Here is a 15,432-nt window from a genome sequence, read left to right on the forward strand (position 1 = left end):
AGTAACAGCCCTTCATCTTGACACAAGTCCTTTGTCAGGTGTTATGTGTTGCAAACATGCTCCCCGCCAGTTTGCAGCTTGCCTTTTCTTAATAGCATCTATTGAAAAGCAAGTTAATTTTGTTGAAGTAAAACTTCATGCTTTTTGTCTTCTAATCTTCCCAAAACCAAGATCACTAAGAATTTTAGTTCTTACATTTAAGTCTATGACCCATCTATATATGGCATAAGGTGAGGGTTGTGCTCATTTTTTGTACATGACTATTCAATTGTTCTAGCACTATTTGTTAGACTCTTCTTTCTCCATTGAATTGCCTCCGTTACCTGTGCCAAAAAACAACTGACTACATACGTGTGAGTCTATTTCTGGTTTCCCTATTTGGTTCCACTGAGCCATATACGTCTGTTTTTACACCACTACAATGATGGCTTCATTACTGCAGCTTTGTAATAAGCCTGAAAATTAGGAAGGGTGAGTCACCGAACTTGGTCTTCTTCAAAGTTCTTCTAAGTCTACTGCATTGTCCAATAAGCTTGTCAATTTCTAAAAAGCCCTGCTGGGAATTTTATCGAATCTATCTATTTGGGAGAGGATTGGCATTTTAACAACTCCTGAACCTTTGATCCATGAACACATTCTCTCCATTTATGTATTTATGTAAGTCTTACTTTAATTTCAGCAAAATTTTTAGTTTTTAGCATACAGGTCCTATAAATATGTCCCTAAGCATTTTATACTTTTGATGCTATTGTACACAGTTTTGTTTAAGTAGGCTCCACACCCAGCGTGGAGCCAACACAGGGCTTCCACTCAAGACCCAAAGCTAAGGGACGCTTGGAAGCATCTGCCTTCGGCTCAGGTCATGATCCCAGGGTCCTGGGATCGAGTCCCACATCGTGCTCCCTGCTCAGCGGGGAGCCTGCTTCTCCCTCTCCCTCCCCCCCCCCCGTGCACACGTTCTCTCTCTCCCTCAAATAAAATGTTAAAACAAAGCAAAAAAAACCCCAGAAAACCCAAGCCAAGACCTGAGCTGAGATCAAGAGTTGGATGCTTAACCAACTGAGCCACCCAGGTACTCCACATGGTATTTTTAAACTTTGCTTTCCAATTGTTTGGTGCTAGTACAGGGAGCCACATCTGATTTTGAACTATACTGACTTGTATCCTGCAACCTTGCTAAATGCACTGATAGCACTGATTCCTTAAGATTTTCCACAGACATATGTTTGTCTGCAATAGATAAGTTTTTGTTTTTTCCTTACTGCACTGGCTAGATCCTCCAGTGCAACGTGGAACAGAACTGATTAGTGAGCATTTTCCTTGTTTCCAATCATTAGGGGAAAGCTTCCACTCCATCAATAACTATGATATGAGCTAATGGTTTTGGGTATTTTCCTTCTATTCCTAGATACACAAAGTTTTTATAAAAGGATGCTAGACTTTGGCAAGTATTTTCCCTGTATATACTAAGACAATCATGTGTTTTTTCTGTAGTTGTTCACATGATGGATTACACTGATGCATTTTCAAATGTCAGATCAACCTTGTACTTCTAGGATAAACTCACCTGGTTAGGATGTATTACTCTTTTTTTTTCCCCCCCAAAGATTTTATTTATCTGAGAGAATGAGAGAGCACGAGAGGGAAGAGGGTCAGAGGGAGAAGCAGACTCCCTGCTGAGCAGGGAGCCCAATGTGGGACTCGATCCCGGGACTCCAGGATCATGACGTGAGCCGAAGGCAGATGCTTAAGCAACTGAGCCACCCAGGCGCCCCTCATTTGCTAACTTTTTAAAAGAATTTTTGCATCTGTGGTTAATGAAAGGTACTGGTCTGTAGTTTTGTCTGGTTTTGATATTGGAGAATGCTAGCCTCATACAATGTGTCGAGAAGCATTCCCCCCCTCCCCCTTTCACCTTCTGAAGACTCTAGGTAAAACTGCTATTAATTCTTCCTTTTCCTTGGAATTCACCAGTGAAGCCTCTGGGCTGGAATTTTCCTTATGGGAAGGTTTTTAAATACAAATTTAATTTCTTTAGTAAATATAGGGCTATTCTAATTAGCTCTTCCTTCAGGGACTTTTGGGGCTTTTAAAGAGTTTGCCCATTTCTTCTAAACTGTCAAATTTACTGCCTGAAAGTTGTTCACCATTCTCCTAATGCCCTTTGACCATTGGTAAGATCTGTAGTGCTGTGCTCCATTTCCTCCTGGCTTCCTCTTCCCTACACTGCGGCTTGGGAACTCTCCTGGCAGTAAGCTGACGCCACCACAGGGATCACCTTGCCCTGTTTTCCCCTCCCTCAAAAATCACTGTCCCATGCTGCCTGTTATCCAATGTCTGAAAATCACCGTTTCATGTATTTTGTCCCATCTTTTAGAGAGCAGATATGGCCCCTATCATTTCATCATGCCCAAGGACAGAAGCCTTTTATTTTTTATTACGGAAAATTTCAAACATACATGAAAGTAGAACAGTATAGTAAACCTTCATATATCTATCATCCAGCTTCAACAATTCTAAACTCAAGACCAAGACAGTGTCATGTATACTCTCTCTAGGCTCCCTTCTTCCCCGGAGGATTTTGAAGAAATTCCAGACATTCTATTTTCTTCATAAATATTACAGCATGTTATTTCTGACTTAAAAAAAATCCATAACCACATTATCAAACCTAAAAATACTGTCAATGAATTCTAATATTATTGAGTCAGTATTCAAACCTTTTTTTTTTTTACAGTTGGTTTGTTCAAACTGGGGTCTAAATTATGTCCATTCACTGTATTTGGTTAATATATTTTTTTAAGTTCTTTTTAACTTAATTAGGTTCTCTCTCCCCTTTTTCCTTTTCTTAGATAATGGCACTATCCAGTAAAGTAGGCACAAGTCATATGTGGCCGTTAAGCACTTAAAGTGTGGCCAGTATGACTGAGAAACTAAATTTTTAAATTAATTTAAAATTAAAAACCACTACTCCAGCTATTAGAAAATGTTTAGTTAGAACAACTTGGGTACATGAATTTACTTTTTCAACTGTAAGGTTTACAAAATCAAAATAGGATCAAATATTTCTGATAATTTATCATCTAAATTGAGATCTAATTATAATTCTGAAGCCTTGAAATTGGTAGTTTCAGGGCAGTGGCTCTGAAATGGGAGCAGTTTTGCCCCCCAGGGTCCATCTGGCAATGTCATCATATCATCACAAGTGGGGAGGGGTGTACTGCTGGCGTCTAGCAGGTGAAAGCCCGAGATGCCATGTTTAAACACTCTCCAGCGCTCAGGACCGCCCAGCAGTACAGAATCCCCCAGTGTAAAATGGTGGCAGCGCCGAAGTCGACACAGCCTGTGCCAGAGGCTTAATCAGTTTGAAATTTTTTCACAAAATAACTTGATGTTATGTCTTTCCGTGGGTATACATATAAATATCTGGTTATTTTGTGATGTTAGCAGCTAATGTGATCCACTGATTGATCAGCAGCTGCAAAGTGGTGGTATTCTATTACTATAATCGCTTCTGCATTTATTATCTGAAAGGCTTCAGAACTTTTTATTCTAAGTATTACATTTTTCAAAATAATGAGCTAGTTCTCCAATATCCTCCAAAGGTGACCAATATTAGTATTTTTTTAAGTATCATCAAGATTTCATAAATATAGATACTTTTGATATTTTGGATCTCTGGGATTAAAAAAAAAAAATCCCTTGGGCTCTTTGTCCTCTTATTTAAACCTTTCTCAATCTCTTATAGAGGTATCTCTCACATTCTGTACCATATTGGAACCTGGAAATAATCCTTTTTTAAAAGATGAGTTACATCCTTTTATACTTAATGACAAGATTGATGTTTGGCCTTAGTTCTGCCACTCTGTCATATTTATTTTTGTGGCATCTATGTATATAAATATCTAATCTTTGGTGATATGATGTGTTTTATCTTCCTCTCCTTTTCTTTGTGTATCTTTTGGTAATTAGGAAAATTTGCACAAAGACGTTATATAATGTCCTATGTCCTTTTATATCTTTTTGGGAATACTGTCTGTTGATTCCCACTATAAACAATATTGAAATTCTCCCTTATTTCTGCCTCCCAAAGCACCCACTTTGAAGTAATATCCTTTTATTTCCTGATAATACCTATCAGACAATCAGGAAGTATACTGTATTTAAGGTCTATGGTCTCTTCTCCTGTTTTTAGTGCTGGGTGCCAGCTACACTGGCAGCCTGAGAACCATGGATGACCAGTTTTACCGTGCCCTTCGTCTACCCCCTGGTTCCAGTTCTCAGGAAGCAGCGTGCTTCTGCAACGTGGTTTAGTCTGGCTTGGGAGTTCACAGGACGTGTACCAGCACAGCACCATCCAACCTTTTCAGAGCCTACAAAGTCGCCTCCCAGTTTCAGCACCCCCTCCCCTTACCACATACTCACTTAGAACATGCTAGTCATGCTGTTGCTGGCTTCCTCTTACCCACTGACATTCGAGAGTTCATACATGTTGTGTAATAAAGAATTAGACCTTGGCCCCTGGTTTTTGGGGAAGGAGACTCTGAAACCCTAGGACTTTTCTGAGTGATAGGTTACTCGCAAGCCCGCCCCTTGGGTCATACATACGTTTAAGCTTAGGAGATGACTCCAGAGGGGAAGGGACAATGCCAGAAAGACAAATCATGTGAGCAGAGTGTTGGGGCACTGAGTCCGAGGATTATCTCGACTTATATTTGAGCCTTCCAGGCAGCAGGGCTAGAGACTGAAGGGCAGGCTTGCTGAGGACTGTGCCCTTAACTTGAACGGTCTACTGCTACCATTGGGTGGTTAGTGGGGGAGCAAACTGTAGTACACCAACGGGGCTACTTTGAAATTTAGTTTGTTGTATATGTTGTCCGTGGGTTTGTGGTTGTTAGCCTACTTGCTCTTCTATTTTTGGGAAAGGATTTGGAAGACTCAAAAATGTGCCACTGTCACTAGCACTTTGTCGCCAGTTCTTTGGGATTTTCGTTAACTTTAGTGCATCGCATTTCACCCCCTGCACACTATTTTAACATTTATCCTTTCATAGATCGATATTAACAGAAAATTAAATCACCAAAACTGTACACTAAGGCCACTCTTGGTGATGACTGTAACTCATCTGCAGTTTGTTTTACAAGATGTACAAACTGCAGTAAAAGCTACTAGCTGCTACCTCTTGACAGTGTGACTGTAATTTATATGGGTTAACAGGAGACTCTGCCCGTCAACTGACTACGTAAGATACTCTAATTATTACCGTACCTCCCCCAATCAAATTACATAAAATGCACAGTACAGTGTTTCAAATAATGCTTCCTCATCCACAAAATGCATTACATTTATAAACTAAAGAGCATATAACAAAATGCATATTCCAAGTGATGATACAGGTTTTCATACTGGTCTGAGGCTAGACCCCCATCATAAAAAAATAAAAGCAAAAATTGTACCTCTGTGACACGGAGTTGTGATGAAGCAGCCATGTAATCAGATTCTAATTTGTTCTTCTCAGAGATCACTGTAGTATTTTGAAGAATTAAATCAACTTTTTGAATATGCAAAGAAGTACAAATCTAGGAACAAAAACCCCTAAAAGTTTAATTTGTTTGACAAGAAAAAAAAGTTTTTAAAAATTAATAAACCATGAGAAAAACATTTTTCTAATGCGACTGATATCTCAAATAGTTCTTTTTACAACTATTTCTTACAAGACAATTTTTAAATGTTTTTCTGTGTGTTTAATTGAATCACCTGGAATATAATACCTTAGTTTAATGAGTGCTTTTAACCAGTTTACTGACCTATAATGAAAAATGTCAAAGCTAAAATTATTAATAAACTCTTAGCAAGAGTTTTTTAATTTATTTACTTATCTACCTGCTATAAAAAAAGTGACTAAAATTAAGAAAATGCCTTACCTTTACAAAGTTTGTTAATTCAGTAACAAGTTTTGCTTTTTGAACATTTATTTCTTTGATTTTGGTACTTGCTTTTCGCTCTTCCTCTTCAAGGTTGCAAGTATCCTGTTCCATCAGCTTTAAACTGTACGAAACATATAATGATGTAGAAATCAGAGTTAACACAAGGTTTGAGCCCAAATGTTTAGGTCTCCTGCTGTTTGATGGGCTTTTTAATAATGCTACTCAGACATAAAAACTACTAGCTTCTAGATTAAATAATCTTGTTATGTAACCACTCAGGATCAAAAAGTATTTGTTGAGATATTATGTGCCCAGCACAGTTTAAGTAATGATAGTGGTAATGGTGTAGGATCTGGAATCAGAAAGATGGGTTTGAATTTCCTCTTGCCACTAATGAGCAGTATAACTAGATAAGTTACTCTTCTGAACTTTAGTTTCCTTATCTATAAATTAGAAAAAAATAATAGTACTTCCCCTATACGGCCATGATGAAAACTTAAAAAAGGTAAAATATGTAACACACTTAAGTACAGTGCTGGGCCTTTAAACCAATGGATGAATATTAGTTACTAACCATCGTTGTTAATGTTGTTTACACATAGTCCCTTACCTAAGGCAGCTTAACTGGGGAGATTTGATTAACAGATTAAAAATATATAGTGAAAAGACAATACAACCCTAAAAGTTACTACTATTTTGCTATTCAAGGTGAAGAAACTAAGGATCAGAAGTTAAGTTACCTAAGATCACGCATAGTACATGGTTAATATGGGTTTGACACCAAAGTCCAAGTTCTTTCCACCCCACTATGTTGCCTCCACGATAAAATCAAGAACCCAGTTTGGAAACACTAATACACAAGAATGAACAAGTTGAGCAGATGCTGCAGAGAGGGGCCTGAACAGTACACGGAAGAGAGTGAGTAGGAGAGGCCAGGGAGGTGAGGTGAAATGGGTCGAGTGAAAGGAGACTACAAAAGGTTGAAATTCAGTCTCAAGGAAAGGAATTTTGTAACTAGAGGTGATTAACTCTAGGTAGGAGACAGCAGGCTGGTGATGGTTATGAAAGGCCCTTTCACTACAAAAATCCACATTACTTATGAAGAGAGTTTGGTTTTAGACAATGGGTCCAACAGGAGAGCCGAACAGGAAAGGTTACGTGTCTTGTAGTTGATGAAAGATGGGAATGAGGCCAAAGCTGAAGGCTGAAAGGAGGCTTGGAGATGAAAACCCAGGCAGCTAGACTAAAAAGTAGGTTTAAGCAACCAAGGTACATTATTACCTTTTCACTAATAGTAAATGGCCAAATGTTTACTTAAAAACAACAACAACAAACCAGTAAAGAACAAATTCTCTTAATGCATTTCACATATGATTCAATTTAGGAATGTGCTTAAAAACACATACTACATTAGGTCAAGGTAATCAGATACCTTAACTGAAGGCAATAAGCAGTCATTTATGATCAAAGATTGACTATGCCATTAATATCTAAATCTTTATAGGGAAAAAAAAATCACAACAAAAAGGTCTGAGATAGGCCATGGGAAAAACCTCTGAACTGGAAGCCATGTTCTTTCCCCCTAGAATGAACACCCTAATAGCTTTTACCCCCTCCTACATATCCTAGTTTCTACAAAATATCCAAATGCAATAAAACATATAATCAGTTTTAAGAAAGGTTGCCTGGGCACTCACAGTAAGCTAGTTTTCCTTCAGGATAAGATTTAGACTACTCACATCTTTGTATAAAATTCTGTGGACTGTATGACCGCTAAGGCTAAGCAGATATACTTCCAATTGTAACAAGGGATATTACAGTTGGAGAGTGGGATAAACCCCCAACGCCCACTCTCTTCTGTGAAAATCAGCATATCTTCCCCCTTTCCTATCACACCCTTTCAGAAGTGGTGAGAAAACGCACAGCCTAATGGTCTGGATTGATAATCTCACTGCCTGTACCTCTCCCACCAATCCAGATTCAGCGGACCCATTATTCCGGTTATGTGTCTGGGTCAGTCATTCTCAAAGTGTGGTCCAGAGGCTGTGGGGATCCCTGAAACCATTTCAGGGGAATCATAAACTATTTTCACTGTTGTAAGAAGACCTCAACTGCCCCGTTCACTGCAGTGATGTTTGCACTGATGGTATAAAAGCAACGGTGAATAAAACTGCTAGTGCTCTGGAACGAATCTAGGTAGTAGCACCCAAGTATACTCATAGTCATGAGTTTCTTCACTGCCGTGTACTCAAAAATTTCAGGAATGCCAAATTCGATTAATATTTTTGATGACAGTAAAAATTATTAAATCGTGAGTCTTACGAATTTTTAACTTCAAGTATAACTGACATATTAGTTTCAGGTGTGCAACATGATTTGATGTCTGTATATATCATGAACCGATCACCACAAAAATCTAGTTAACATCTGTCACCATATATAGTTATAAAAGTTTTTTTTCTGGTAAAGAAAACTTTAAGATCTACTCTCAGGGGGGCGCCTGGGTGGCTTAGTCGTTAAGCGTCTGTCTTCAGCTCGGGTCATGATCCCAGGGTCCTGGGATCGAGCCCCGCATCGGGCTCCCTGCTCGGCGGGAAGCCTGCTGCTTCTCCCTCTCCCACTCCCCCTGCTTGTGTTCCCTTTCTCGCTGTCTCTCTCTGTCAAATAAAAGTAAAAAAAAAAAAAAAACAACCTACTCTTAGCAACTTTCAAATATGCAATACGGTATTATTAACTACCGTCACACACCACACATTACCTTCCTATGGGTCTTTTACTTATTTTTTTAAAAGATTTTATTTAACCTGACAGAGACAGGGAGAGAGGGAACATAAGCCAGGGGAGTGGGAGAGGGAGAAACAGGCTTCCCACCGAGCAGGGAGCCCGATATGGGGCTCGATACCAGGACCCCGAGATCATGACCCGAGCCGAAGGCAAGACGCTTAACAACTGAACCACCCAGGCGCCCCGAGTCTTTATTTTATACTGAAGTTTGTACCTCTTGATCACCTTCACCTATTTTACCAACCCCCAACACGCCTCCCTACCCCTCCCTGGCAACCACCCGATCTGTTTTCTGTATCTATGCGTTTTTGTTTGTTCACTGGTTTTTTTAGATTGCACTGTAAGTGATGTTATGTGGTATTTGTGTTTCTTACTGCACTTAGCATAACACCCTCAAGTTCCACTCACGTTGTCACAACAGATTTCCTTCTTTTTAATGGCTAAGTAGTAGTGCAGCATGTGCACACACAGTGCATGTGTCTGTGTGTATCTCACTTCCTCTTGACCCATTCATCCATCCATGGACACTGAGGTTGCCTCTTGTAAATAATGCTGCCATGACCAGGAGAGCACAGACATCTTTTCAAATCTGTGCTTTCATTTTCTTTGAATAAATACCCAGAAGTGGAATTACTGGATCGTGGGGTAGTGCTATTTTTAACGTTTTGAGAAACCCCTATACTGCTTTCCACCGCGTCTGCACCAATTAGCATTCCCACCAACAGTGGACAAGGGTTCCCTTTTCCCGCATCCTCGCCAGCATCCTCGCCAACATTCGGTATTTCTTGTCCTTTGATAACAGCCATTCTGACAGGTGTGAGGTGGTAATCTCACTGTGGTTTTTATTTAAATTTCCCTGGTGATTAGTGATACTGAGCACCTTTTCAGCTGTCTGTTGGCCATCTGCAGGTCGTCTTTGAAAAAAACCTCGATTCAGATCCTCTGCCCATTTGTTAATCAGATTGGGTTTTTTTTTTTTTTTTTTTTTGCTATTGAGTTGTAGGAATTCATTTCATTTTACATACTACACCGTCATCGAATACATGATTTCCAAATATTTTCTCCTATTCCAGAGGCTGCCTTCTTGGTGTGGTGATGGTTTTCTTTACCATGTGGAAGCTCTGAAGTTTGACGTAGTCCTATTTGTTTATTTTCACTTTTGTAGCCAAGGCCTTTGGAGTCAGTTCCAAAGAAATTACTGCCAACACCCATGTCAAAGAACTTACTGTTTTCTTCCAGGAGTTTCAGGATTTCTGGTCTTATATTGGTCTTTAATCCATTTTGAGCTGATTTTTCTGTTTGCTGTAAGCTTGTGGTCCAGTTTCAATTCTTTGCATGAGGCTGTCCAGTTTTTCCAGCACCATTTACTGTAGAGACCATCCTTTCTTCACCGTTTATTCTTACCTCTTGTGTCACAAAGCAACTCACCATAGATACATGGGTTTATTTCTGGGCTATTTTGTTCCACTAATGCATGTGTCTGCTTTTATGTCAATACCCTGTTTTGATTAATATAGTTTTGTGATATAGCTTGAAATCAGGGAGCGTGATGCCTTCAGCTTTTTCTTTCTCAAGATTGCTTTGGCTATTTGGTATCTTTTGTGGCCCCATAAATTTTTAGGATTCTTCTAATTCCGAAAAATGCTGCTGGAAATGGACTGGAATTCCACTGAATCTATCGACTGCTTTGGGTAACATGGACACTTTAACAATATCAATTCTTTAAATCCATGAGCACAGAAAATCTTTTATTTGTGTCAAATTTAATTTCTTCAGTGTGTTATGGTTTTCAGTATACAGGTCTTTCACCTCCTTGGTCAAATTTATTCCTAAGCATTTTCTTTTTGGTGCAATTTTATAAATGGGACTGTTTTCTTAATCTTTGAGTGTGTTGTTAGTATATGAAAATGCAACCGATTTTTATGACAATTTTGTACCCTGCAACTTTACTGAATTTGTTGATTAGTGTTACAAGTTTCTTTTGGTGGAGTATTTACGGTTTTCTAGGTAAAATCCTGTCATCCACAACTAGTGCTGGTTTTACCTCTTTCCAGTTTAGATGCCTTTTATTTCTCTTTCTTGCCTACTCTGCTCTGCTCAGAAATCCTAATTTCTAACACTCTGCTGAATAAAGGTGGGGAGAGTAGGCATCCTGGTCTTGATCCTGATGTTAAAGGAAAATTTCAGCTTTTCACTGTTGAGTATAAGGTTATACTTACATACATAAGTGGAGGGGGTTGATTTGTCATGTATGGTCTTGATTATATTGAACTATGTTCCCTCTTTGCCCATATTGTTGAGTTTTTATTAAACATGGATGTTGTATTTTGTCAAATGCTTTTTCTGCATCTGAGATTTTTTATTTTTTGGCTTTCTCTTTTATCCAGACATATCCATAGTACTTACAGCATCTGTACATAGACAATTTGTACCCACACGACATTCTGACGGTAATTACTATTCATCATTCCCTCAAAAGGGAGAGAGGCTCGGGAAGGGGCCTAGTGGGTGTACTAGACTATCTTCATGGGATTGTTGTAAGCAAACCCCTAACATGACAGTGATGTGTCCTATAATACTTGAAAACAGGCACAGAGCCACCAGGTTACTAATACTGTTAGTGCCTTTCTAATTGACTGGAGACCATGTTTTATAGCTAAGCTTAATATTTGGCAATACACTTTCCCCATCCAAAAACAGCTGGGAAAGTCCAACACTGTCAGAGTTGGCTCGTCTCGCACTGGCTGGTGTTTAATGTATTATTTGTAGCACTAGGCAGCATTTTCCCTGCTAAGTAATTCCAGGAACTAGAATTCCAGAACATTCAATACTGCTTGTTGTGAAACTACTAGGACTTATCCTAGCTTCAGATCCTCCGAGCAACTCTTCATGGCCAACCCTTTCCTCCCTGAGGTCAGAGGAGGCATATGGCCTACCGTGGCTGAACCTTAGAAGAACAGGTCAAACTTTCAGTCCTGTGCCAACTCAGATGCTCCTGTCGCCGAGGCTAGGGTTGCTGGTGATGGGACTGAGGGAAAGGGCCCTGTTGTAGTGGAAATGCAGCAGACAGGATAAGCTGGCTTCAAGGTTGCTCCATGGGAAGCCTTCAAGTCTGGAAAAACTGCTGCAGTAGTTGGGTCAGCTGAGCCAGAGATAGTTGCTGGACTCGACCAAGCTGCCCTTCCTGGGAACTCTGCCGTGGGACTGACCACATCTGTGACTGCTGCTGTTGTGGAGCCGCAGGAGAGCAGGCAGGCACCACTTGCCCCACGAGCACAGTGCACAGTACCATGACCACCCCCCAAGCTCTGGGAGCAGCTACTAATGTAACCACTCATCACCAAGCTGCTGACCTTGAGAAAATCTTATGCGTCCTGAAACAATGTCGTTACTGCAGCCGTCTGGGTTCTGTTTCGTGGCATACTAGATGGAATCTGGACCATGCTTCCAGCTATGAAATCCTCATAGTGTCATACAGTGGGGCTGTAAGAGCGCTCTGTGTCCAACTGGAGGGAGGGGTTTATTGATGGTGCCAGCTCAGTACGTTCTGTTGACTCTGATATGATGGCCTTTGTAAAGTCTGCTGTTGAATCATATGCTGAATGTGCCAGTGTGTCCAGTATTCATTCCACTTTAATTTCGGTTAGTGTGAATAACCTGGTCCTTAATATTTAGAGGTACAAGTTGCTGGAATTTAGATGAATTTCCAGAAGGTGAATGGAATCAAAATTCAACCTAGGGCCGGATTGTTATAAAAACATCTGTAGCCCTTAACCATGGGCCATTTGAAGTCTGTTCTTCAATTTCTTAGTTCTTCTTGGGCCTGATGAGTATTGGCCTCTGTCATCCATGTCTGTTGCTCCAACTGGTCTTTCAGATGCTGCATGGCTCGTAACTGAGCTAAAAGTACCTGAGACTGAGACAAGCCTTAAGGAACTGGTAAATGTGCAGCTTGAGACGCCACTGGCTGTATGGAAGATGGACAAACAATGACCTCCTTGTTACCATCTTTTCTGGAGCTGCTATATGGTGTCTGGGAGGAGTGCAAGTGTCTGCTGGGTCTCTGTTGGTGTTGAGGAAGGGTCTGAGACTGCTGTGTGAGATGATTTTCTGGAATTCTGGAAGGAAGCAGAAGGGGCTGGGCTGTGATCAAACCTTTCCAATGCTTCCTTGAGGCTTGACTATGTCTATACAATTATCAGATCCAGAATCTTGGCTTTTGTCAGCAGTTGTCTCAGGAAGAGACTCTTCAATGCCAAATATTCATATTTCAGCCCTAACTTCTGCATAATTTAGGATGATGTGAGTACCAACAATAAACTCTGGCCTTGAATTCCACAGAAGATCAATGATACAATGAGTCTGAAGCCAAATCCACTGTGGTCCTTTGTTCAGGAATCTATAATAACATGATATGCTTTTCCTATACTGCATTAAGTGCTCATGATGTTTTCGGCAAATGTTCTAGATCACCACATGATAATCATACCTGAATGTTCACAGAACTTCAAATGTCCTATCATAGGTAGTTCCTTGTGACCTAGCAATAAAATTCTAAACTATGTCTAGATGTCTAAAACTCTTCATTAAGCTCTTCAACAGTACACATCCTTGATGAACTAAATTGTAGCTAATCTGACAATAGCTACAATACAATCTTGATCATCTTAGAGCCTATATATGTCTTGTATAGTTTCTTTGAAACCATTCTGTGCTGAATTGGATACACTGTTTAATGATTGGAAATTTCCTATAAATTACACATATTCATAAGTACATGACTCCTTTGGTCTACTGTTCCTCAAAGCATATGACAACAGAATTCTGATTTTAAATATTCAAGTGTTACTGAATCACTTTCCAGCAGAGGGGTAGAGAATTTTTTATACCAGTGAATGTTCCCTCTCTGGGATAAAATACTTTGATCCACAAGATCAAATGGTAAATATTAAAGTAATGAGGTTATATTCTCTGACACAAATAATATGCTTGAGTCATGAGGCCTTAAAAACAAAAACATCAAAAGCCTCATTGTGTAAATTCTTCATTATTGAGGAATGTAGGTTTCCAGTCCTGTCAAATGTCACCGGTGTTGGACTCTGCAGTGATTTGTTTTCAGTAAAAAAAAAAAAAAAAAAAAAAAAAAAATCAGTGGTCTCCTGCAGAACAGATTTCCTCTTATTCTTATGTGGAACTCTCTGGGCTTCCTGGGTCTGGATGTCTGTTCCTTCCCAAGGTTAGGGAAGTTATTTCTTCTTCAAATATGTTTTCTGCTTTTTCTTCCTCCTTCTGTGACTCCTATAATGTGAAAGTTACTCTGCTTGATGTTGTCCCATTGGCCTCTTAAGCTATTTTTACTTTTTAAAATTGTTTTCGGGGCACCTGGGTGGCTCAGATGGTTAAGTGTCTGCCTTCGGCTCGGGTCATGATCCCAGGGTCCTGGAATTGAGTCTCCTTGGGAGCCTGCTTCTCCCTCTGCTTCTCTCTCTCTCTCCCTCCCTCCCTCGCTCTGTCTCATGAATAAATAAAATCTTTAAAAAAAAATAAAATTCTGTTTTCGGAGCACGTGGGCAGCTCATTCAGGTAAGTGTCGGACTCTTGATTTCGGCTCAGGTCATGATTCTTAGGGTCATGACACACATGCTCTCAAAAAAAAAAAAAAAATTCTTTTTTGCTACTGGGTGAACCCTACACTACCCTGTCTTCCACAGTACTGATTTTTCTTCTGCTTCATCTAGTCTGTTGTTGGAACCCCTCCAGTGTATTTTTGTAATTGCTGTCGTATTCTCCAGCTCTGTGAAGTTGTTTTGTACTTGCTTATACTTTCTACCTCTTTACTGAAATTCTTGCTGTGTTCATTCCTCTTGCAAGTTCGGTGAACATTTTCATAACCGTTACTTTGATTTATTAGGTAAATTAACATCATTTCATAACAGTTCTTGTTTCTTCATTTTGCTTGACTCTCTGTTGGTTTCCTCCTCTAGCTCTCAGTGGTGACATGGACCTTTGTGGTCTAGGCAACCTGATTTATTCTTGACAGGTCCCAGTTGTTGAGGGACTGCCAAGTCCTGTGAGTGTTCCAGAGGAAGGGATCTCAGTTTGCTCTTAGTTTCAGGCAGAAGAGAAGCTAGAGTAGAAGCTAGGACCCTCAGGCAGCAGCTTTTAAGGTATGAAAATACAGACACAGTCCTTTGGAACCACCATACACCCTGCTGGTCTACAGACCAGGCATCCTGGAAGTGTCCCCTAGGAAACTGTTGGAAACATCAGGGCTTCAGGTGAGTGTAGGAGCTCCTTTCTGGAAGGTACTGGTGAGCTTTAGCAAGGCCAACAGAGCACAAAGACGGCATCTCCTGGACCCTGTTCCCTGAGAACACTTTCGTAGCCTCTGAATGTGTTGGTAATCCTGAAGCCCCTGAGGCTGAATTCTAGGGCAAATAAGTCTTTTTCACAGGAAGACTGGAGAGTGGTCAGACTGCCGTCTATGCAGTACCCTGGGGACAGCAGTCTGCCAAGAAGATTGTTTCAGACCCTTGGGCGCCTAGCTCTGGCGGGGACTTGGGGGTGCCATACACCCACTAGCAGGTTAGAGGGAGAGTATAAAAGTGGTGTCCACTGGTGCCTGTGTCCCAGGATAGATTCCCATTAGGCTCCTGCCCCTTGGGCAGATGCTTTAAGATGAGCAATGAATCTCCTCCACACACACTGTTGCTTCTGCACG

The 15,432-nt window shown here is 40.3% G+C and overlaps 1 protein-coding gene and 1 pseudogene across 1 annotated transcript in view; both read right to left on the reverse strand.

Moving 5' to 3' along the window:
* Window positions 1-15,432, reverse strand: part of SMC5 (structural maintenance of chromosomes 5) — a 108,009-nt gene that overhangs the window by 12,834 nt on the left and 79,743 nt on the right. The window contains exons 12-13 of the mRNA XM_073878263.1: window positions 5,925-6,048; window positions 5,457-5,579 (exon numbers count right to left, since the gene is read on the reverse strand). Of these exons, the coding sequence (XP_073734364.1) occupies window positions 5,457-5,579; window positions 5,925-6,048 (247 nt within the window). The remainder of the gene's footprint in view (window positions 1-5,456; window positions 5,580-5,924; window positions 6,049-15,432) is intronic.
* LOC112838558 (circadian locomoter output cycles protein kaput pseudogene) lies at window positions 8,899-13,820 on the reverse strand (annotated as a pseudogene).

Source organism: Callorhinus ursinus, unplaced genomic scaffold (assembly GCF_003265705.2).
Source record: "Callorhinus ursinus isolate GAN/ISIS: 27379988/994484 unplaced genomic scaffold, GSC_fseal_2.0 scaffold28, whole genome shotgun sequence".
NCBI classification, from domain to species: domain Eukaryota; kingdom Metazoa; phylum Chordata; class Mammalia; order Carnivora; family Otariidae; genus Callorhinus; species Callorhinus ursinus.